Consider the following 25,162-nt stretch of genomic DNA (forward strand, 5'->3'; position numbering starts at 1 on the left):
CTGAAACATGTCGATGGTTAAATTCATGACTTTCTCGCATACCCTTTGTTAATCGTCTGTAAAGACTGAACTTAGTGAATCGTGAAATATCAAACACACCCAGTAACGGTAACTTTGAAGCATTTGTATTAATCTAAAATGCAAAGAAAATGTAATTTATTAACAACATTTAAAATAGGAGGTGCAAAAAATAGCGCTGTGTGATGCAGATGTTGTATTTGGGTTAATACGAATTGTAAAGAAGATGCAGTTAATTCATCCCTACATATCTAGGTTGTTTTTTTGATACCCGTCAACATGTATACCCCCAAGTTATGTTATGTATACAATACTGGCACAGTTCACCAACATAGTGCATAGTAAACATATTACAAAGGGAACTTTGCATTCTGGTACCATTTTAAATGGTGTACAACTAGGTCAGGAGGTCACTTTCAAATACTACAATGAATTGAATATCCATATCAGATTTTTTTCCCCGTCTTTTTTATATTCCTTTTTTACTTTAACTTAGGAGATGTGCTCTGGTACTCAACTTCCTTCCAATCGTTTTATAGTCTAGTTCAAGTGCATTTGTAATGTCTTGGATACATTAATGAAAACAAAATGGCAATTTACATAAAACCATGCCTAAGTAATTAATAAAGCCACATGAATTGACAAGTGGTGGATGAAATGGGAGATGAAAATTGAATTGTTAAACCATGGAGGTATATAAATAAATGGAGAATGATCTAGCCAAGCATCTTTTGTACTACGTTGGTTATGACCAATTATTGTTGAATAGGCAATTTTAGGGGATATTGATTATGCTAAGCTGATTACATTGTTAAGTCTGTTTCACTGGTCATTTATTTCAATGGGGTGCTAAATGCAGTTACTTATAATGTTTATTGGAAAGTGCTCATGTTTCAGAAAATTTAATATCAAAATGTCATTTTCGCCAAAAAATTGCATTGAAATCAGTCCTTTTGAATAAAATAAACACCCTATCTGTAGGCCTATATCTGTGGTCATATTGTGACCCCCTACATTTTGGTCATGATTCTTGAAAAATTAAATTAGGCTATGACCCCTATTTTTCTTTCCAAAAGTTATGACCCCCCGTTATAGGCCTATTTGGAACCCCCACCAAAGAAAATGATGGACCCTAATGATATTAATAAGCATTTAGGCCTAAATACTGATAATTATTTATTATAAAATGAGAAGTTTAATGATGATGAAAAGATTTTAGCTGAATTCAAGTACTTCCGTAAATTTTACTCGCTCTTAACTCAATTGGCCCAAATTGGCCCAACATAATTTTTTTTCACAATCGGAAGGTAAAAACGTTTTGCTTTCATTTGCACTATATTTGAACTCCCTCAGACCCCCTTAAAAGCTTAATATATGAACATGAAAACTAAGTATATTTGTCAAGTTACGGCACAACTAGTGTTGAAAACAGTTTCATAACTTGAGAACAGAACATCCAAATTTCATCGGGTTTTCGCACAATCATACATTGAAACTATAAGCTATCAAAACTGGCGACTTTGAACAGCTAATTGACTAGCTGACGTCATTATACAGTCTCTTTTACAAGCCTTCCAGCACGGGTCAATGTAGGGTCAATTCCTATGAGGAAATTTTGGGAGTGACGATCAATGAACCATGGTAGAGTCTCATAACCATCGTGGAGATCAATAGCTTGGCTGAAGTGGCTAGTCATTCAAGTTTGGTGACTCATTGAATAGAGGTAATCGGATAATCTCCACTTAAGAGATTAGAATTCTGGCGATCATTCTCCATTTATTTATATACCTCCATGGTTAAACCCACCTACTTTGCTCTCCATACCAGACAAGGATGTACAGAGCATCAAAAAAAAAGAACTGGTAACAAATGCATTAAAATAACCCTTAATGAAGCCAATATGAGGGCAAACCCATCAACATTGTGACTTCTATCTAATATTCTCTCCTGGCACATATACATTTTATGTTAAAGAAGATGCATGACTACAACACAGATGACATACATTGATTGTTTCTTATGTGGGTCACCAGGGAGAAGACCAGTGTGAGCTACCTCCATACTACTCTCCTCCGCAGAATTCCGAGGATGCTTTATACATCACTTATTGCATATAAAGACTTTACAAGAGTCTCATTATTAAAATTACATCAAGGAGTTTAACTCTGGCAAGAACATTGGGCTATTCCAGCTGAAATCCACACTACCCCTGTGGAAGATTTTGGAAATATCTTCCACAGAGGGAGTATGTTTTTCAAATGTAATTGGTCAGAGGGATTTTGGAAATATCTTCCACAGGGGAGTATGTTTTTCAAATGTAATTGGTCAGAGGTAATCATTTTGAAACCCTTACTCCCCATGTATTATGGCTTTACCTTTATCTTCCCCAATTGGAGTGAGTATTTCAAATGATAGTTACCCAACTGTCTATTCAATTTGAAACTGATACTCCCTCTGTATCTTTCACAGGGGTAGTGAGGATTTTAAATGGAATAGCCCATTACAGCATTACTCTTAACATACAAAAGGCTTATAATGTGGGCGTGTTTGGGTGCATGCTCCGTTAAAAAAAAAAGTAAAAAATCTTGTAGTGATGCAAAAAACGAGTAAGCCATCTACACGGTCTACTACTACTAGAACATTTTATTAGTGCTGATGGTAAATCTTGGTTGAGAGAAAAATACGACGATGCAGCCTCTCTCGCGCTACATGATCGATGCATAATATCCCCTGTGATACCCTTGTTAAAGAGCTGATAAAACAAATGCCAACGAGTGGAGCACAGTCGAATAGAGAATGTTCATCTCAACTACATCACTTTCTTCTTGAATAACAAATAATTATGGGGCATATTGGGGATTTTTTTTTGGTTCCAATTTTGATCACTATACAGGGTGGACGGAAACAGAACTTGAGGTAATTCTGTAGCATTTGGAGATGGAGGGACAGGGTGGCAAAATATGCTTGTCAAAAACTATCATGGAGGCCATAATTGTAACAATTCTTGATACTTTATGTATGAAATAGGGCTTTGAGAGAAACAATTTTCACTTTAAATTTAACGATAACTTGCATCGGAAGGTACTTTTTTCAGGGACAAATTTCAAATGAGGGGAGGAGAAGTTCTGGTCCAAAATTGAGAGGCAAGTAACAAGTAGTGGGGTGATTGGTCAATTTTTTTACCCAAAACCTGACTTTTTAATATATCCTTTTACAATGAATAGTTAAAATAAAAAAGCAGTCTGTTGCTTTCAGAGTTTTTTTACTTAAAGAGTAACACAATCACAGCCAAACAAACCTAAATTGATCAAATTTTGATCAACTTCAGTGGTACCGGTACAATTATTTTCTAATGTACCTTCATTTCTGAAGTTTTTCAAAGTTTCGCTTTAAACTTTTGCTACATTATTATGTCACACGAAACGACAAATTTCAGTACTCCTTTGTCGTCGTCGAGCAAAAAGCTTGAGGTAAAAAGGTGCTTTCACGTTACATCTTTGCACCAATCCGTCTTCTAGCCTAGAGAACCAGGCTGAATTAGCCACCCACATTAGCCAGTCTGCCTAGCTAGCTACCATCAGTGTGTCATGTGCTAGAATGTGCACGAGCTTTTTCAGAACATACTCAAATTGGCAACGCTCGCGGGTCATACTCCTTATTTACTACATATTCGTCAAAAGCAGAGCAAAATCCATACGTTTTGACTTCTGTAATACTCTAAATTACCAAGAGTGAAACACAAATTGGTGCTCTTTAGTGATTAATTGAAAGGATGGTCCTATTCAGGCACACTTACAACAGCTGCGAAATCCTATGCAGGTCTCTCAAAAAAAGGGTCCTCTACTACATACTTGTACATCTAGCACATTTTCCCCTAAAATATGTTTCAGCAGAGTGTTGTAAACACGGCAAAAAAAAAATCTTTGTACAAAAAGTGTATACATTGCTGCCATGTGAGATAAAGGGACAGTAGGACTTTGGGATGATGTTGCCGCTTACAGAGACCTTTCTTCATTTTCCGGTCTTTGAACGCTCAATTTCAGGGATGAGAATGATTTTAAATGGGGACAGAAAAACAACAGGAAATTGATGAAAAAATGCATTAAATACTGCTAGCAATCGATCAGTGTGCAATCATTGCTGTGGTAAGTTCATGGAGTTAACTTGGAGAGGGAGTTAGTTACTTGAGCCAATTTATTAAAAAACATTGCGATATTACAACAGAGTAATGCTCACTGATCAATTTATATTTTGTGAAACAGAATAGACTGCAGGAACTGTAGCTATTATTAGAGCAAGTCATCAAAAACAGATTGGGTGGACATTACAAATTCTTGGAATAATCTTTGCCTAAAGTTACAAAATTACCAGGGCTTGAAAAAATGTTAATTTCCCAGGAAACAAGCTAAATTCCCCACAATTGATAGCAAGTTTTTATATACAAAAAGACACAATTTCCCCCTAACACCAGAACTCCCCCCCAAACCCCCCTTCCCAACCCCCCCCCCCCCCCCTAAAAAAATACTGGATTCAGATGACAGCAGCTCAATTAAAAGCCAATACAAAACGGATATTTTCTTGAAGATTCAAACTACAAAATTTCCTTTTAAAATGGAATGGAAAGAATGAGCCAGGAAAAATAAACTTGAACATCAAATAAGTCTAAATCATAATAACTCTTTTAAGAGTTATTAAAATTACTAAAGATTGTGGCATTGAATTGAAGGAACAGAACAGAACAGTTTGAATCAAGAACAAAAACTGCATGTAACTATTGTCAACTAGTAGTACAACCACACAACAACAAAGGGCTAAGTTCTAATCAGACATCAATGCAGGTCAGTGAACTTGTTACTATGACAACAGTGATACATTTCAATAGTAATCTCACTGGAGAGCACTCACTCTAACAGGAGGAGTATGCAAGAATTCGGTCACATCGCCAAACGACCCAGTTCTGCTGCATGATGTAATGCTGACGAAACTGAGAAGACATCTAGGCGATATGCAACTCAAGTCAACATCGCCGAGTGTGTATGCAACGGAAGAGAAATTAACTTAGCATAGATGTTTGGATACCCACCACGGGTTGCCAATGGGTAGGCCCAGTTTTTTTTTTTTTTTTTTAAAATACTTTTTTTCAATAGCTGAACATCCTGCTGCCTGGATGCAAATGAATTTATCGGTATTGTTTCCTTCCAAATTCTTCAGGGCATTTTTCGCTTACACCACTTGGAATTTGAATTCTTTAAAAAGTTGTGTCTCTTTGTGACATGTTCACAATACTTTGGACTTTCCGGTAATTCCGTATACATATATTGTAAGCTAGCCTATATTAGGCTTACTGTATTTGAAATCCACACGCCCCTGGGGAAGATGATACCACTTATCTCTGTTACAGTTGAACAATATATGATCGATCCAGGTGGATTTTGTTGTTGTACATTTTACGCTAAAATCCAGCTGAAAACTCTAGAAAATGATGAAATTCAGTTGGATTTGGGAAATTTTGTTCAGAATTCCAAAAATGTCTGAATCAACATTTCAATCAATATACCGGGTAACCGAAATGGCAGATTTTTTGTGTATCTAGCTGTGTATGATACATAGTGGCAATACACACCTACCAACCAAAGTCAGTATTTTAATGCACAATAGGGGACATATCTCTAAAATGCATTTGGCATGCAATTGCAACCTCAGCGAACTGAGGATGGTGCTCGTTTGCAGGTACGTCCATGGTTGAACTGTGAATAGTCTTGTGTGAGTTCTAGTTTACAGGCAAACACACCCCACACATAAGGACTAAGAAAGAAAACGGCATAAGTCAAGGACACACCTGTAGTCTACATCAGAGTACCTTCAACACGCACTTGACACAACAAAACACATTTGAGACAAACAAACAAAAACAAAGGAAAAACAGGTAACTACCACCAGTTTCTTAGCAATCATAACACAGTAGTTTCATCCCCAGCAATCAGAGATATGTTCGGCCTCAACAAGTGTAATTCCTGACGCGCCTCTCTCTCCATCTCATCTCAGCGTACTCCAGAGACACTGATTGCTTCATGCAATGCCTTTCAATCCTAATTCTGTTACTCAATCAGAAAGCTTTCAAGCCCATGTACTTTTTCCAAGATTCATATCTATTTAATCCATCTCTTCATGGCTTAGTGAGATCTTGATTATAAAACAATAACACCTTATGTAATGTCCAAAATGAACAGCGTATACATACAGTAAGAAAATATTTATTGAAATTGACCAAAATTAGCAAAAAGTACCGAACTGATGTATTATTTTTATATTGAATTGATTTAAATGCTGAAATCGCAAATTACTGTAGAACTTCTTTTGAATTTCAAAAGCTTCCTTTTGAATACTTAAAATATCAAACAGCTCATTTTTTATGTAATTCCAAATATCTGACTTATTTTTCAGAATTTACATAACTCCAAGTATTATGTAGAAAGTGACAATTTATGCCAGGTATAAAACAGAGAATCTGCTAAAGACTTGTGAAGTGAAAATTCTAATTTTTTAGCTGCGGGTAGCAGCTCTATAAGTCACCATGTCTCTCCGTCCGTCCGTCCGTCCGTTAGTCCGTTAGTAACAAACGCTAAAAGATGCTGTTACGTCAACATCGTTTGTCGCATGGCTATGGTACTTGGTGAGGGGAGGGCCTATACCGCCCCATACTGGAAAAGAGTTTCATTCCGAAATATGCTAATTAGGTCATTAAAGGGGCATTACACGATTTTCAACAATTTCTAAAAAATGCTGTTACGTCAACATCGTTTGTCGCATGGCTATGGTACTTGGTGAGGGGGAAGGCAGGTACCGGCCCCATGCTGGAAAAGAGTTTAGTCCGAAATATGCTAATTAGGTCATTAAAGGGCATTACACGATTTTCAACAATTTCTAAAAATGCTGTTACGTCAACATCGTTTGTCGCATGGCTATGGTACTACTTGGTGAGGGAGAGGGCCTATAGGGCAATTAAGGGAAATTTGGGAAAAGTGGGGAACATGAGGGAAATTGGGGGGAATGGGGGAAATTAAGGGCAATTTTGGGGGAATTGAGGGAAATTCAGGTGAGTTAATTGATTTTGTGGGCAATTAAGGGAAATTGAGGGGAATTGGGGGTTTTGTGGGCAATTGAGGGGAATTGGGGGAAATTGAGGAGAATTAAGGGAAATTTGGGGAAATTGAGGAGAATTAAGGAAATTGAGGGAAATTCAGGTGAATTAAGGAAATTTGGGAAAATAGAGGAATTTAAGGAAATTTGGGAAAAGAAGGGAAATTGAGGAGAATTGGGAACATTGAGGGAAGTTAAGGAAATTGAAGAGAATTAAGGGAAATTTGGGAAAATAGAGGGCAGTTAAGGGAAATTTGGGGAAATGAGGGGAAATTGAGGGAAATTGGGAACATTGAGGGAAGTTAAGGAAATTGAAGAGAATTAAGGAAATACTGGTGAATTAAGGAAATTGACAAGAATTAAGGGATTTAACACTTGATATCAAGTCGCTTTTTCCCGAAAATCGTGTGGACATCAAAAGTGTCGAAATCGGTTTCGAACACTTTTGATGTCAAGACGCTTTTTTCCAATCGTTTGGACATCAAAAGTGTCGAAATCGGTTTTCGAACACTTTCGATGTCAAGACGCTTTCTTCCGAAAATCGTTTTGACATCAAACATGTCCGAAATCGGTTTCGAACACGTTCGATGTCAAGACGCTTTTTCCCGAAAATCGTTTGGACATCAAAAGTGTCCGAAATCGGTTTCGAACACTTTTGATGTCAAGACGCTTTTTTCCCGAAAATCGTTTGGACATCAAAAGTTTCCGAAATCGGTGTACCAACAATTTCGATGTCAAGACTCTTTTTTCCCGAAAATCGTTTGGACATCAAAAGTGTCCGAAATCGGTTTCGAACACTTTTGATGTCAAGATGCTTTTTCCCGAAAATCGTTTGGACATCAAAAGTGTCGAAATCGGTTTCGAACACTTTTGATGTCAAGACGCTTTTTCCCGAAAATGGTTTGGACATCAAAAGTGTCTGAAATCGGTTTCTGAACACTTTTGATGAACCTGCTTCAAAGACACCAACACTGCAAAATTGAATTCCTTGTCCCGCAGCGACCGCTACGGATCCGACGGTACTTGTTTATCCAGGAAAAAAAAACCAAGCATAAAACTTCAGTGTAAACAAAATAAACTGGTGACAGGTTGATAGTCCGAAGGATCATTGGTCTGAAAATCCAATAACAGATACATGCTAACCCTTAACCCAACCCCAAACTTTGCCCTAACCCTAACCTATAAAACCGAGGCCCTAATCCTAACCCTAACCTAAACCTAATCCTAACACTTACTCTAACCCTAACCTAATCATATTCCTAACACTTACCTGAATTCTAACCCGAGCCCTATCTCTAACCGTATCCTAACATAAAATGCCCTTAACCCTAACTTAACCCTTTTTGGACAATTAACCCTCAATCTAATGGGCGGTTCCCTATAAATATTCCGCCCAATTGTTCTAAACGTTTCATATGAAGTGAAAATATATAATCTTCTTTTCTTTCTTTCATCATCCCCTCTCTTATACCGTGTTTGAGTGTCTTCAAATCCCACACAGCAATGTATTGATTGGTCAACCCGATTTTGGCCTAGCCAGAATCCGTCCTCACAAAATGTGTTGCCTCCAGTTCAAAATCTGATCAAATGCTTGGATAGCTTTAGGCTGACTGATGCAAGTGACAAGTCCGGGCTTCAGTTGACGGCATGAAATGAATTCACCTCCGCCTGATGTAAATGCCAAGTCAATTGAAATCCGCAAGACATCTACAATCACAATTTCACATCTTTTTTTCCAAAAAATTGCATCTCCTAAAACAACAATCTTTATCCACAAATCAGGAAAGTCTGCACAAAAATTGCTTCTATTTGATCAATTTTTGCACCGATTTCACATCATAAACTGCAAATTTCATTTCCAATTATTCCAAAATTTCTACAAATTTCATTCAGGACACTGGCCAGACGGTTTAAAAAAGGTCAACACGGCACTCACACCCACACATTTCAAAACAGAATTATTCCAGAAACACATCAGATATTGATCAGAATGGTGACGCAGAAACTTTAAAGAAGAAGAAAATATGATGGAACACTTGAGCGGTTAAAAAACAGGCAAACAAAGAAAATATGAAGCATGATCTAAAAAATTATGTAAAAAGAAAATCTACAAGAAGGTCACACTAAAGCAAACGATAAGACTGTAATATTCTCATCTGCTGGGGCACAGTTCTTGACCCAAATTCATTTGTGCACTCGTCGAAAAACTTCTAAATGAATTGGGCACTAAAACTTGTGAGCTATGATTATTGAACGGAGGTTAAACTTATAAAAGCTGTGCCATTAGAAATGAGAGCGTTTAAATGTAAAGCTGAATTTGCACTTAAAAAGAACAATGTGCAAGAATTGTTTCTTAACTAATTGTTTGTCGAAGTAGTGTAAATTCAGCATTACGAGATAGCAGAAACGAAGGTTCCTCTTAACCAGCCATCTTATACATAATACACCTACACCAGGCACAAAAAGAAACTCGTCAGTTATATTCATCCTTGCTGTTCAATAACTTGATAATTTTAAATTATTCTGAAATAAACATTTTGTTAATTGGACTTTTCTTTCTCATTTGACACCCTGTTCGTGAACATTGAGCAAGAATTGACCAAGATATGCGCCTCCAAACTTTCAAACCCCAAAATGAAAAGTTGCAATTTTAACGATTCAATTGTGCCTGTTACATTGTGTGCTTTATTGATTGGCCTGTGGTGCTTGTGTGCAATACAACGATGGGTTCCCATTGAAAATCGTTGAAAATGCAACTATCGATTGTTGGGTTTGAGGCTTTGGAGGCGCATATCTTGGTCAATTCTTGTTCGTTTTTCACGAACAGGGTTGTCTAATGAGAAAGCAAAAGTCCAATTAACAAATGTATATTTCAGAATAATCCAAAATTACCAAGTTATTGAACAGCAAGGATGAATATAACTGACGAGTTTCTTTTTGTGCCTGGTGTATATAAATGCTACGGAAATGGACTGAGCAAACAACATGGATAGCCCAGCTACTATGTGAGAGCATTATGAATTTCATATTTTCTTTTGCAATAATTTAGTACATGGTGGATGATCTTAAGAGAAATCTTCGGTCCTACTGAAATGGAATAAATTATACAGCAAACAACACAAAGGCAAAGTAGCTGAAAACATGGCTGAAACTTGAAAGTATTCACAATTGCATATTCCTACACTTTGGCTAAATGTTCTTGATGGAACAGATTTTCTTTCTTTCTTCACTTTTCAAAGCCATATTGTAACATTTGCTGAGGAGGACGCCCTCAATATTTTTCAAATTTCTGATTTTTACACCAATGTTGTAATGTACATCAGTAATCTATTATCTAATTACACCCTGCAAAAATCAAGACTTAAGGTGTTGTAATTGTGACTAAATTTGAGATTGTGAATAAAGCAATGTATTATGTTGACGGAGTAATAATTACGATCGAAATAATAGTCAAACATATGTATGTGATGTTCATAACACTGTATGTCCATGGGATGCAGGAAGGTCATAATAAAATCAAGAGGACCAACCTCAATCGACAGAGTGACACACATTGGCGACATATATGCACTGGAAATAAATAGCCATTTTCTTTGTTTTGCCTAATCTGTTCGGGTCAAAATTCAACATATGCGCAAGAAATAAATAGCAATTTTCTTTGTTTTGCCTTTCCTGTTCGAGTCAAAATTTAAAAGGACATATATCTGACATTGAAACTAACATATTGTAGAAAAGAAACTTGTCTATTTCTTATGGAAATGTTACAATATGGCTTTAATATCAGGGTGTATCTATGAAATGTAGAAAATGTAACAAAATGAAATAACACGACAATGCCAGCCTTAATTAGCAAACAACAAAACAATAGCAGCTAATTAAAGCACATGTCATAAATCGAAATATAGATTTGTAAGTCAAAATTCTCAACAAATACATAACATCAAAATCAAATAATCTGTGATAAAAAAAACAGCCCAGGCCTTCGCAAATCAAATACAGCAATAAGCTGGGAGAATGGAATGACTGCAACTGGAGGTGGCATATAGCGAGGGGTTAGTGCAAGATGAATCTATCAGCAATAGCTGCCTTATAAACATTTAACCGTTTCTGCATTTCTGTATTGTACACATCTACACAAATATACATCTGGCAGCTATTGCAGACAAGCCCATCTTCTCCTAAACCCGCGATTTGTTTGGTACCAAGTTACAAACCATGATATAAAGCATTTAATGGAGGGAATAAAAATAAAAAGGAAAAAAAAAACTTAACGGGAAAATCAAGCAAAAAAATTGTATTCACTCACAATGTGCCTGGCCTGAGCTGTCTTTTTCTGTTCTGGCTGGTGAGTACCGCTGAAAGATACAAATGTGGTTTTGGAAATAAAAAAATATCAAAAAGAGCTTTAGTGTCATTGGAATGCCAGTGTTTTAATTAACGGTACATCTAAACCTACACGATCCATTTCTACCAGCTTGCATCATTACCTCTACAGTCTACATGCACTTACACAGCCAAAAAAAATGTCCCTAAAACCATTTTGAAACAAGTGAAGTTCTTGAGAGATCTTTGTCACAAGGTATTTCTTCCTTTATTGAATGACCTTTACCCTTTGACACTTACCTGCTGGGGTCAAGTCTCATGTCCAGGGTTCAGTGCAATTAGCTTCCTAGTGTTATGTTAATTCATAAGCAGGTTTACATGCAACATTACACAGGTGAGCTGGAGATATGGCAGTGTGGCACTGACTGACCCCTCAATGTTATTTTGATTTCAGAAGCATACAATTACAGAATAGCAAGTGTTTAGTAATACTATAAAAAGTGTTAAACCAGCAAGATGAATGGATTAGCGTTGATGTTCTTTTTTTTATGGCTTGATGGTAAATTTGACTTGCAACTAGTTCTCGTTGGTCATGCCAAAGTTACTGAACATGGCTGCCCCTCTCTTCACATGCATACCTAGTATTATTATCGCCTGCACTGTCTTGGTTATTCCTACAATGCCTGTGTTCATAATTTGGGCCAGACAAGAAGTCTTGGGCAGGATTTCTCATACAATTACACAAATGCTTAAGTTCCGGGCAGGATTTTTCATACGATAATATACTTGATAGATCGTAGGGGAAAGATTTGTTCCCTATTTCATTTTTGACACGCTCTTTACACACCCACCGCCACCAAATTATAGGCTTTACCCAACCTAATTAGCATACATCCAAGATGGCTGCCCAGTGCCCATGGATAAAACAAAATTTTTTACATTAAATATATGCATTTTGATTTCAAAATTCTTGTTTAAGCCATCTCTGGAGTCAACCATGCCTACCTCTATTTTGCTTTTTGTTCAAAACTTTTGTACTAAATTGTTAATCCAACCTCATAATGTAGGCTATCATACTAGACCGAAATGTCCAGCAGTTGAACAAACGACAGACAGACATGGCTCCAAATTTTGGCAAAGATAAGGCAGACTCTTATCACACAGTCGGAAATATATACATTCATTCCGGACGCAAAAGGTATCGCTAACTTTCCTATCGCAACTACTGGACATTACAGATATAATAAACATGCGGAAACCATTTTCTTGAGAACGCAAGTGTTTATTTTTTGTCTTCAAACTTCCGCGAATAACGTTGTCAAACTTTGATCCAGAACAAAGATTTATTACATAAACAATTTGAGTAACAAATGATCAGGAAACAGTACAACAATAAACCAGTACAAGATTAAAACTATATATTTTCACAATGAATCTCAGAAGACATTAGACAGGTTCTACAAATGATGGGTTAACTTTAGACCATGTCTAGATATGCTACTTAGAGTTAGATCCCCGTCTAAAAATAAACCTGTTTGTCCATACTGACCAAAGGGTTTATGGTCAGTATAAAATGGGCTATTCCAGTTGAAATCCATACACCCCTGTAAGACACAACCTTAATCTCCCACACAGGAGGTGCAGATTTCAAATGGAGTCATCCATTTCAGGTAACCCCATTTGAAATTTACATTCCCTGTGTTGGAGATTAAGGTCATGTCTTCCATAGGTGTATGGATCCATTACAGCAACTAGAATAGCCCAACCACACTTTATTGGCATTCAATAGCAAAATCTTAAACCCATATTGCTACATGCTAAAGCAAAAACTTCCAAATTTCACTTTCAATATCGAAAACTGGGCATTGCAAATTTGCAGTACTGTATGTAAAATGTTCCTTTAAAAAAACACTACAATACAAAAATCACCCCATTACTATTTAAATCCTTTCAAATGATGTTTAATTTCCAGTCGTTGAGTAAATGTTAAAGGTCGATCTGTAGGTACACTGATTATTACAATGCAAAGATCACAATCGAATGGTTCTGGCTTTCAGATGAATAAATAGGCTATTTTTGTCCTTCACTGCCAAGGTCTTGAAGCCCATTCTTTGGATGACAAATGCTTGATAAACACTTGAAAAAAATACTTGGAGAAAATCAGTGCACGAATATTGTCTGAGTAGTTTACTGTACTAGTCAAAAAATTATGCTGTGATTAATTTTTTATATTAATAGTAGTCAATGCTTTTACACACAATTCTTGTTCTATAATAGGCCTACTGTCTATTTTGGGTGTCTTACTTATTTTCTATGATAGCTACAGAAAAATAAAATTATGTACAAAATGTAATGCTAAATATCCACTCAATAGTTCACTACTGATCTATGAGCTTAGGATTTAATAATAGAATAATAGATCTGAAGAAGATGCTGCAAAGGGGGCAAATCCAGCGAGAGCAATCACTCTCTACTGCTCTCCTTAAATCTGATATAGGAGAGTGATTTTTACCTCTCCTTAGTTGACCATTCTCTCCTTGCATTGTTTTGTAAATGCTCTAAACAGCTCTCCATGAAGGATCCAGAAGAGCTATTTAATGCTCTCCTGGAAAGTCCAAAAGACAGTCCCTGCAAATCTACAGAAGACAGCTTATTAAATTTATAAAACTGACACCCAGAAGTACTTCCAATAGTAAATCATCAAACAGATTTTAGGTAAGCTAATCTTATGCAAGCAATTGTAACAGAATCCTAAAATGGACTGTTTCAAAGCACACTAATGTTTTCCACAAGCAATGACTCAGCTCAGCAGATCTAAGTACTTGAATATCTATGATACAACTCCAACGCCATCATACAACGTTGAAATTATACGTTGCTAGCGGGACAATCCGGCCCTCCGACCAATTGTGTTTGGTTGAAATAAAGCAGGGGGTTCAATAGATGGCCAGTGGAACAATCAGGCCCTCTGACCAATTGTGCTTGGCCCTTAAATTGCTCTAAAATATAAAGGAAACATAAGAAATGTAGGCCCTTAGGCAGGCACCTTTGAAACATGTTTGGCCCTTCATGGCCCTTGAACATTTGTAATTGAGAACACAGGACTGTCATCAAGGTACCAATGGGTGCCTATGACTCTGGATCATCTGCAATGGGTTTGAATCTAGATATAAGCAATCTGTTCTGGTTCTGGTCAAATACTTCCCAATGCTTCATACGAAACCAGGCGAGAAGAAATTGTGTGCAGTACGTCAGAAGATTTTTAAATCAAAGTTGTTTTGAGCTGTGTTCTTGTAGTATATTAGGACTTCTTTCTTGAATGCTTTGGTTTCTTTTTATGTTGACTATTCTAAGTGGAAGTTGGTTCCAATCTTTGGTGGTGTTAGGTAAGTATGAGTTTATGTTTTGGAGTAATATCACTAGCAATCAGAATGTTTTTCTCATTTTTGTAATGTTGTTGCGACAGCTGATACTTTTTCTGTTTTTATTTGAATATTTTTCATCAATTTTGTTAGGTCTTTAAATGTTCCACACATATACTAAAATCAGATCTCCTAGATCAGGGACCCCACACATCAATGTCAGTCTCAAGTTTTCTTTAAAAACAGCAAAAAAAACCACTAAGTTAACCAAACTTCAGATCAATGGTAAGCCTTGGCAAATCTGGTTCCTGCTCTTGTCTTTTCTCAGCATTATTCAAGAGGAAATGCCACTCAGATTAGGAGTGATTTGGCCCAACTTACCATGTTCAACCTAATTAGCGCCACCCCCTAATAAGACCCACTTCAGAATTATTGAAGTGTTTAACTGTCTGAGCACTATCTTTTCAATATGCCTGAACAAAACAAATTATTCAGATGTCTAAATTAATTTTATTTACCATTAACACCTAGCAACTTAGGAGTATGACTGATTTTGCATTAAGATACACTGTATTTTGAATGTATGTGTATCTATGTTCCATTTTTAGTTTCATTTCACTTTTTAAAAAGCCCCCCCCCCCCAAAAAAGAAGTTCAGTGTCCAGAGCACTAATTAGGTGCAATTTTCACTGCATTTTTGTAGAAAACTGCCATATCAATTATGTTATAAAGCACACATGAAGAGGGACACTTTGACGTACATTTGTTATTCATTCAGTGTAAGCGATTGATTTCTTGTTGTTGTCGTTGTTGTTTTCTTTTTTTCCCTGAAGTGGCATCTAAAGGAATTGGAATCGATTAATTGCCATGTTGTTTACGATTGAAAATATAAACTCTAAAAGCATTCAAAGAAAACTGTCACTCACAGTGTTACAAACGATATGCGACTTACAGAATTCTCAGAAACTAAAAGTACCATTGGATGTCCAAGTAATGAAAATTCCTTATCTTATATTTACTTCAATGGTGGTAATGAAAAGAAAATGGTAACCATAATAATGTGTCCTGGAAATAGTTACTTCAGTTGACCAAATTACTTTTTTCACTTATAGCCAGTTTGATAAAACCTTGTTGAAAAAAAGATTGAACAGTACATTTGATTCTATATTTATTGACTTGTAAGCAAAGTTTACAAAGGCTGTCACTGTATTATAACTATAGAAACCCCTCATAATTCAGCATGTTGAACTACTCATAATATTTCTTCCATTAAATACCCATGCCTTGTAAGCCTTCATCTAGTAATTTTCAACTTGCAAAATATTATGATCCCCTAATAAATCCCCAGACAAGAATTGGCGAAGATAACTAAAGAAATGCTAGGTGTCCAAGTGTGTGCGCGACTGCTTGTCCGACCATGTGTACGTCAATTCGCCTGGTGAACACGATATCTCACTATCTTTGCGAACTATGGGTTGTTCATCTTCGCAGCATAGATGTATCTTAAGCAAGGCTGGGATTTTCGGGTAATTTTGTGTCCGGGTACACTATGTAATTTATAGACGGGTACTCGGGGCACAAGTATCACCGAGGATCAAGTCAAAGTGGAGCTTGAAATTTGCACTCAATTTTTTTTTTTAATGGTCTCCAAAAGGTTGTATGTTTTTTGTGACTTACAAGTTACAAGTTAGAGTGTCCCCCCTAATGAAATAAAGCCAGGGGTTCTTTTTGGGATGCACTGCATGTCCATAATTAGCCGATTCTTACCTTCTCTCCTCATGCCCATGGCTGTGCATTTGTTATAGCGGCAGAACTGGCAGCGATTCCTCTGTCGCTTGTCGACGATACAGTTCCTCTCGTCACGACATGTGTATGTCAGGTCTTTACGCACCGTCCTCTTAAAGAATCCTTTGCAACCCTCACAACTGTATACACCATAATGTTTGCCTGTGAGGAAGAAAAGAAAAGAAATTCAACATTAGACTCGACAGACTAGAAACAATGGATTTAAACTTAATTTTTCTTCTCTCTCCAAACTCTTCTTCGTATTGATAAAGCTAGATTTGAAATATGGCAACTGCCTTCATAGTAGCTCTCCTTCAAATACCACAAGGCTATAATTTGAAAAATACAACTGCCTTCATAGTAGCTCTCCTTCAAATACATTTAAGAGAATGTATCTACAGATAACCCACTGTTGACTATTATTTTGTATTTTGATCATGATAGCTGTCAAAATCTCAAGATCCAACCTGGTCAGCCACCAGAGGTCATTCCTTCCATCCTCAGCTCACCTTTAGAATGCTCTACCTGGTCCAATTACCTCTAACCAGAATCGGCTGAGCTTCAAACGGGAGGTTAGCAACTATCTTGGCGCCAACCCATCAGTTCAGACATAAAAAAAAAAAATTTAAATAGCTCTTCTGCCCATATTCAGCCAAGCTATTAAATACTTGAATTACTTGCTTAAATGCTTAAAAGTTTATTACTTTCAACTGATGTCTTTGAAATGATTCAACACTATTTAACCAATTTAAACTTCTGAGACCATCCTATTCCGCTTTAATGTCGCAGTCTTTAATCTTCCAATACACAAACAAAACATATTGTTTATAAAAAACAAAAGAATATCATCAACTCAAATTCAAGGAAAATGATACATTTGATAATATTCATAAATGGTATGAATGTACTTCACTTCTGGGGACCGATCTGCTGATGTGATGAAACAATGTATCCCATGTGATGAAACAATGCATCGCATGTATCTATTGTTATCATCGCTACACTAATGGATTCAGGAGAAGCTTGAGAGGCCTATGTGTAAAAGTGCAGGAATTGCAACAAGTTCAGGGAACCTTTCAATGCAGTTATTCTTTAAATTACCCTTTATAAAAGTACAATATAACATGAATTCTGTTGAAATGGAACAATAACAACAACACCTGCAGAGCTAAATACAGTATCATTAATAAGCAGGCGCAACAAGTGCAGTATTTTTGATATTCTGCATCTGCATCTGTGTTACTGTTGGCTCAAGTAAGATATTTAGAAGTGAATTTAAAGTTGCTATCATCTCTAGCAATAAACCACTACCAGACAAATCACACTATAGCCAAAATAACAAATTCTCGATCATGAGAGGATGTACCTTCTGCGTCAGCGTACTTTTCATAGAATATCACGATCGCGCGACCTGCATGACCGAACCTTGACCTTGCCTAGCAACGACCGTGTGATTGGTCGATTCTCAAAAGCTGTGTTTGCGCCGTAAGCGCCGGTCTTTGCGTAGTATGCTCGGCGCAAATAACTGTGCGTACCCAAGTTGGCTCTCATGATCGAGAATTTAATATTTTGGCTATAACACTGATTTACTGGTAGCACTGCACCATCGCTACCAGCATTTGATTACCAGCGATTTGTCACTGGATCAATGCAACTGTTAGTATGATATGCGCCAAACTTCCAGTTTCTTTGTTTTTCCATGATGAATATTGATTATGTATCAGGGCTTTTTTTTTCTCGATAGTAGTCAAATGTCAGGCCAGAAATTCGTAACCAAGTGTGAGAATCCTATTGGATTCTCCCAGTGGAATTTTGCAAGAATCCATGAAATCTTGCCATATAACTTTGTATGATAAACTGAAATATTTACGAGAATCCATTTATATTCTTGCAATTTTGTTGACGAGGATCTTTGCGAGAATTGATTCTGGGATTCTCTCTGAATTTCTGACCTGAATTGGGTTAACTGAAGTTTGTTCATGCAACCTTAAAGATTCTCACTGGAATTCTAACCCGATCTATCTCATCTAGCGGGTGGACTCATTTAACACATAAAACACTGAAATTGGATGATGCTTATGAGTACATCCGACCGAGTTGACTAAAGGTTAGACACCACTAATGTTCAAGTACATGTACAAGAAACTTTTTCTTTTGGTGTGCTCAATAGACTGTATCACTGGAGACATACATCTGTCTATTGTGAAATAATTCACAATTCATCAAGAAATTTGAATCGCTCGTACATTGAATGATGAGATAATGTCTTCAATCTTGTGAGACTTGTTTTGTAGATTCTCACTGGAATTCTAACCCAGATTGATCCATCTCATCTAACACTCCAGGTAGACTCCCATCATACAACTTATACTTGAAACACTGAATCTGGATGACGCTTATGATTTCATCAGATCCAAGGTGACTAACTTAAAAGCATCCAGCCAATGCAGTCCGAAGTGAGAAGGTTAGATACCACTGATGTTCAAGTACAAAAAAATGCTATTGTTTTGGTATGCCCATTTCCTGTACCACTGGCGACATAAATCTATGATTCATAATTTATTAACAAACTTGAACACACGAACATCTATAGGATCATTGGATGACGAGTCTGTTCATGCAACATTTTTTTTCATCAACAGCTAATTTCTTTGATCTTATGAGACTCGATTTGCAGATTCTCGCCCAGAATTCTAACCTTGATCCATCTTTCTTGCAAGTGGACTTGCATCATACAACATTAAACACAGACATAAAACGGATGCTTATGAGTTCATTAGATCAAGGGGACTAACTTAACCCCCTGAGTACTACCTGCCGATTTAACATTGCCTCTGATTGGTCAATTACATGATATCTTCATTTTAATCACCAATCAGAATGGAGCTTTGCAAATAATTCACCCCAATTTTTTGTGTGGTGAAATTTTTCCAACAATGTTGCTGATTGGTCCAATTGATAATGAAAACTTCTTTTTGGCCAAGCGGCAGGTGGTTCTCATGGGGTTAATAGCCATCCAATGCAACCCTACGGGAAAGGGTTAGACATCATTGATGTTAAAGTACAATAAAACATTATTGTTTTGGTATGCTAAATTTGCTCCTTTATCACTTGGCGACATATATTTTTTGTGCAATGATTTACAATTCATTTAACACATTATGCCCAAAGTTGAAACACTCAAACATTAGATGACGCTGAAGGTTCCATAAGATCAAGGTCATATCTAGCTTAATTAGTCTGTCTCTCCATCTAATAATACTCATTTGCCCATCAGTTCACAAAGTCAAGGTTACTTATTATCTTTTTTATTAACATCTAGCGAACCTCATTAGCCACATGGTAAATTAAATGTGACAGCGTAGGACCGCCCTCGTCACACATCCTGGAATGATGCATCGATACTATCATTTTCCGAGATGATACCAAAACGACTACTTGTGATTGCTTGAGATGATCTCTCATTAACAGTTTTAATTGATTTCCTTATTACTAGTTTGAATTGAAATAGTTTATTTATTTAGTGTGTGCATCAGCGTGTGGATGCACAGGCCTGGAAACAACTGGTGTGGAAACTAGAAAGCTCATTCTAGAGAAAAGTTTGGGATTTGGAAGGAAATTTTGGGGTCTGGAGGTCAATTTTGGGGCCTGGAGGGCAATGTTGGGGTTTGGAGGGCAAAGTTGGTATTTGGAGGGCAAAGTTGGGGTTTGGAGGGCAATGTTGGGGCCTGGAGGGCAATGTTGGGGTTTGAAGGGCAAATTGGAGGAACTTTGCTTCTCTGTGATTTTGAGCAGTTTGGCTCATCTTAGATGAAGATTATTTTTTTAAACATCTCAATCAGTTTTCATTGATTTCATATCACCTGCAAAACAATGATTTGCTGATTTGTTTTCTTCCATGAAAATATTTTCCCAACTTCCTGGAATAATGCTGGTAAAGTTATCCTCCATAATTAAAAGGCTCTAATAGGATACACACCCACCAACAGGGACACATATCTTTTTACCCTTTAAAAGACTCCTTTGTGATTCCAACACCCTTTAGTTCAATTAATCTTTAAAGAAAAAGATAATTTCAAAAATTAACCCATGATCAGATGTCTGACTTTAGAAGAAACACTAAATTACTGATGCAATAAAATACCATCTAGAAATTTACACTTGGTAAAGTACCCTTTAACATGAGAGCAGGATCACATTATCTCATAATTAAGCATCAATTTCCCTTAATTCTTCGAGATTGCATATCGATTTTGCTGCTAAGTGCAAAAAAAGATTGTATTTGACACTATAAACAGCATGCATATTATCACTGGGTGAAGCATCTTATGAAATATCACATGTGTTTTAGTTTTAAGTGTGTACAAAATTAAATTCTGAGAAAAAATACCAGTCGCTCTCGCTGATAAATTTTACAGGACTGAGAGAAGTAGGTTCCTTGCCCTTTGCTTACAATATTTTAGTAAGTCATTCTGTATTGCATACATTCTGCATGCATACTAAATTTGCACAACCCCCAAAATGGGGGGTTGAGTAGGATATTACATGGGTGTGTGTGGAGCATGAGGTGCTGGAGTTCATAAAATGTTTTAACCCTATGAGAACTACTACCGATTGGCCAAAATGAATATTGTGTCCAATTTTGAACCAGTCAGAGGGTGTTAATAAGATCATCTGCAAATACAAGTTTCACCATAAATAGTTTAAAGCCTAGTCATAATTGGCAATTGAAATGAGCATTTCAAATTATTAACCAATCAGAAATGCTGTTAGATAATTTGCTAAAAAAAAGATTTGCTGAAAAGTAAGTAGGCGACTGCATCATGAAAGCAGTGAAAGGCTAACCAGCAGTTTGCATGCGAGCCTAAATGCTTTTGTAAGCACATGTGTGCGCATGTGATGCGTGGGCAGATTTCCCCTATCTTTGTACTAGAATAAATGAAACATGGTAAACAGTGTCTTCAGATTGAACACATCAAAACTACCTCAAATTAAAAAGTTATGGAATATGGGTATAGTCTATAGGAAAGTAAAATTAGATGAAATGTCCTGTCACTGATATCATTTGTTAAATATCGCCATCTTGAATCCTTATTAGTTAGTTTCTAGGTCTTCCCACCTTGAAATTCTTGGTGTTTTTCCATCCCCGACTGCAGTTTTCAATCAATACAAAACCACCCTGTTGTTGATTTTTTTTTTTTCAGATTGTTAGGACAGAAATTCTTGCACTACATACCGGATTGTCCGTAAAAATGCAGAGTATAGGACCCTGTAATCTGACACATCATGGAATATAAGAAGTGGAAGTGGTTTAAGTTTCAATTTATTACATACTGAAAACAGGAAAATGCAAGTTGCATTAATAAGCAATACATATATTGCTTCATCGCACCAAAATTCTAATAATAATAATAGCAATCACCATATTCAAATCTGCATCTTTATTCACACGCATCACAGCTGATTGAAACTATTCCGAGCGTGTGGTTTTATTTATATTTACACAAGGAAAAGCACGGAGGAGGACAATAACATGAAACTGCTTCAGCAGCGTTGGCAACTACCAGTTTCCTTCCGTTTGTTGAGTTCACCTTGTTACCTCCTGACCCATATCTTGTTCTAAGGGCACTGATCTATGGATGGATGAATGGAGCGCTTAAAGCAGTTGTCAAATTTCTCTTGCTTTTTTATGTTTGATGCAAGTTATAGTTTGATGCATTTTACAGAGTGCTCTAAAGTAGGGGTGTGTGGGGGGGAGGGGACAAGGGCTTAGGCAGCCAGCCGTGTAGGGAGTGTTTTACAAACCCAAATTTGTAAATACACACCCAGTTTTTGCCCACATGGCCTATACTTTGTACACAAATCTTAAATTTACACACCTATTTTTTTGAATTTACACACCGAAACCTTCAAATCCTGACTAAGACCCTGGGGGAGGGGAGTGGGTACAATTGTTCCACAAAAATACCACAAAGATGACAAAATGCCATGGTCTGTTAATCAAAATGAAGTGCAAATGGCAGCCTATGCAAAATATTGCGCAAATTTTGCTACAAAAAAATGAAACTTGGCGCTTATTTTAAATTCTCAGACAAATGAGAAAATTTTGTGCTGTAATTCCCAAGAGCTTGCACACGCTACCTTCTTTTTTTTTTGGATGCACATCCCATACCTTTTTTTTTTAACGCACATCCCACATACAAACATTTCCACTAAAATAGACCCCAGTCATATTCAATTTCATATTTTCCCTCCACCTGCACTTGACTGGCCAGTCAGATGTGTTCTTTTTGTATGCTTTATTTGTTTAGTCTTAAATGCCCATTTTATTGCTATTTTGAATACAAAGCATTTTTTACTCCCACAAACAACTACTGTGATACAAAATATAGCTCATAGATAAGCATGGATGCGTTTTATTTGTCTGTTGCAAGAGTCAATGTCATGCCAGTTAATCACTTCTATTTCACCCTTTGCAGGATTTGATTGATATATTAAAAATAAAATAAAATCATACATTTCTCAATATCATACATGATGACACTGACAGTTGGACTTAGTAATAGCTTATGCGGAAGTCATAACAAAGCTCGTTATTTTGTATTCAAACTCTATTTCAAATTTATTAACAACAAAAGTTGTTAATAAATTTTAAAATATATACAATTTTCAAGGAAATGAGGAAATAGAATCTGATGATAGCATAATGCATTATTGTCAGTTTTATATATTGCAGCAATTTTTTGAACATGCCAAAGCACTATGAAATGTAGGTTTTATAAATATTATTTATTTTAAAGCAATTAATTACTATGAACCAAATGTAAAACGTGTGACTTTAACATTCATATTTTTGTTGTAGAACTTTGCTGCTGTTTTTTTTTTTTTTGCATTGTGTTTCTCGCTATAGATTGATTTTGTTACACTTGAAAAACCATTCCTATCTATTGATTTTAAAGCCATAATGTACGATTTTATAATGATATTGGGTTTTTGTTGTGTTTCGCAGAGTAATTTTGGCACATCATAATTCATGAATATATTAAGTCCCCCCCCCCATAGAACTCCATGATAAATGGCCAAAAACACCCGATTGGTTTCCTACATGTCATCTTGTTATTTTGCCTTAAAAATGGACAGAAACCTTTCCCAGGACAGTTATTTCTAATATTATTTTAGCAATTTGAGTCAAGAATAACAAAATCAAAATTTGATGGAAATCGTACATTATAGCTTTAAGGCGGGTCAGAGGAGTACATAAGCTAGCAGTGTTTGTGCTCAAATATTGAATAAAATAAAGCTCACACTTTTGACTTCCAATTTTAGTTACAATACAGATGAACTAAAATACACACTTTATTCAAATCAATGTTTTTTCAAACATGCCCAGATTTTTAACAACCTATCCTGGTTAAGTTCAGTTACCACACCATAAAATATCACGCACAGTAGTAAATTTCTCTTCATACAGGATTTCCAGTGAACCGCAAAATGGAATGACACCAATCCTTTCAACCAGTATCAAAATAGAACTTGACCTCTTGCTGGAGTTTGCAAAGGAAATTGTACAGGTTTTGGTTAAATTGTTGTTATTATTCTAAGCTTTATGACTATAGAACCTTTGGGTCAAGTCTATGCTAACTTGTCCTAGTCAACTTTTTGAACACCTACGTTTTCACAAGCATTCCATTCAAAGCAGGTATTATGCATAAAGAATTGGCTATTGTTAATGCAGCTCTCCTGAATCCTTTCCCAAGTTCAACTAGAGAACAAAAGTTAGTGAACTCCATGCATTGTGTTATTGGCAGACAGACCGTGTATATGCGAAACCTAACAAATTCTAATTGTGATATGTATATTATGAGTAACTAGGTTGCCTAAACTAGTGCACGCAGCAGGAGATAAAGAATGAATCAGAGTACACTTAACTCTGCAGTATAATTAAGGATAACCTTGATAAATGAACTTGAAAGTTAATTCTGTGCTATCTACTGTAGATAGCACTGCATTATCTGATGTGCACTGCTACTATATACTCATGTGCTACAATTATTTACTGTACCTATTAAGGATAACCTTAATAAATGAACTTGAAAGTTAATTCTGCTTTTTCTTCTGTAGATAGCACTGCATTATCTGATGTGCACAGCTACTAAATACTCTTGTGCTACAATTATTTACTGTACCTATTAAGGATAACCTTGATAAATGGACTTAAAAGTTAATTCTGTGCTATCTACTGTAGATAGCACTGCATTTTCTGATATGCACAGCTACTATATACTCATGTGCTACAATTATTTTCTGTACCGGGTGCTATCTACTGTAGATAGCACTGTCATTATCTGCTGCACCTATGTACTAGACTCATTATCTATGCTCTGATTATTTCCTGTACTTGTGTGCTGTCTACTGTAGATAGTAGTCATAACAAAGAAACAGAACTAAGGATATGAATTCAATCAATGTCACCTTTGAATGATGTTTGATTTAGAGAATAAACAATAGGAATTTTATTTTGCCTATCCTCTATCG

At 36.4% G+C, this 25,162-nt stretch overlaps 1 protein-coding gene across 3 annotated transcripts in view; it reads right to left on the reverse strand.

Moving 5' to 3' along the window:
- LOC140137434 (retinoic acid receptor RXR-alpha-B-like) overlaps positions 1-25,162 on the reverse strand; it is a 172,252-nt gene that overhangs the window by 26,569 nt on the left and 120,521 nt on the right. For all 3 annotated transcript variants that reach the window (XM_072159086.1, XM_072159087.1, XM_072159088.1), the window contains one exon: positions 16,610-16,789. In XM_072159086.1, the coding sequence (XP_072015187.1) occupies positions 16,610-16,789 (180 nt within the window). The remainder of the gene's footprint in view (positions 1-16,609; positions 16,790-25,162) is intronic.

The sequence above is a fragment of the Amphiura filiformis genome, chromosome 17 (genome assembly GCF_039555335.1).
Source record: "Amphiura filiformis chromosome 17, Afil_fr2py, whole genome shotgun sequence".
Classification (NCBI taxonomy): domain Eukaryota; kingdom Metazoa; phylum Echinodermata; class Ophiuroidea; order Amphilepidida; family Amphiuridae; genus Amphiura; species Amphiura filiformis.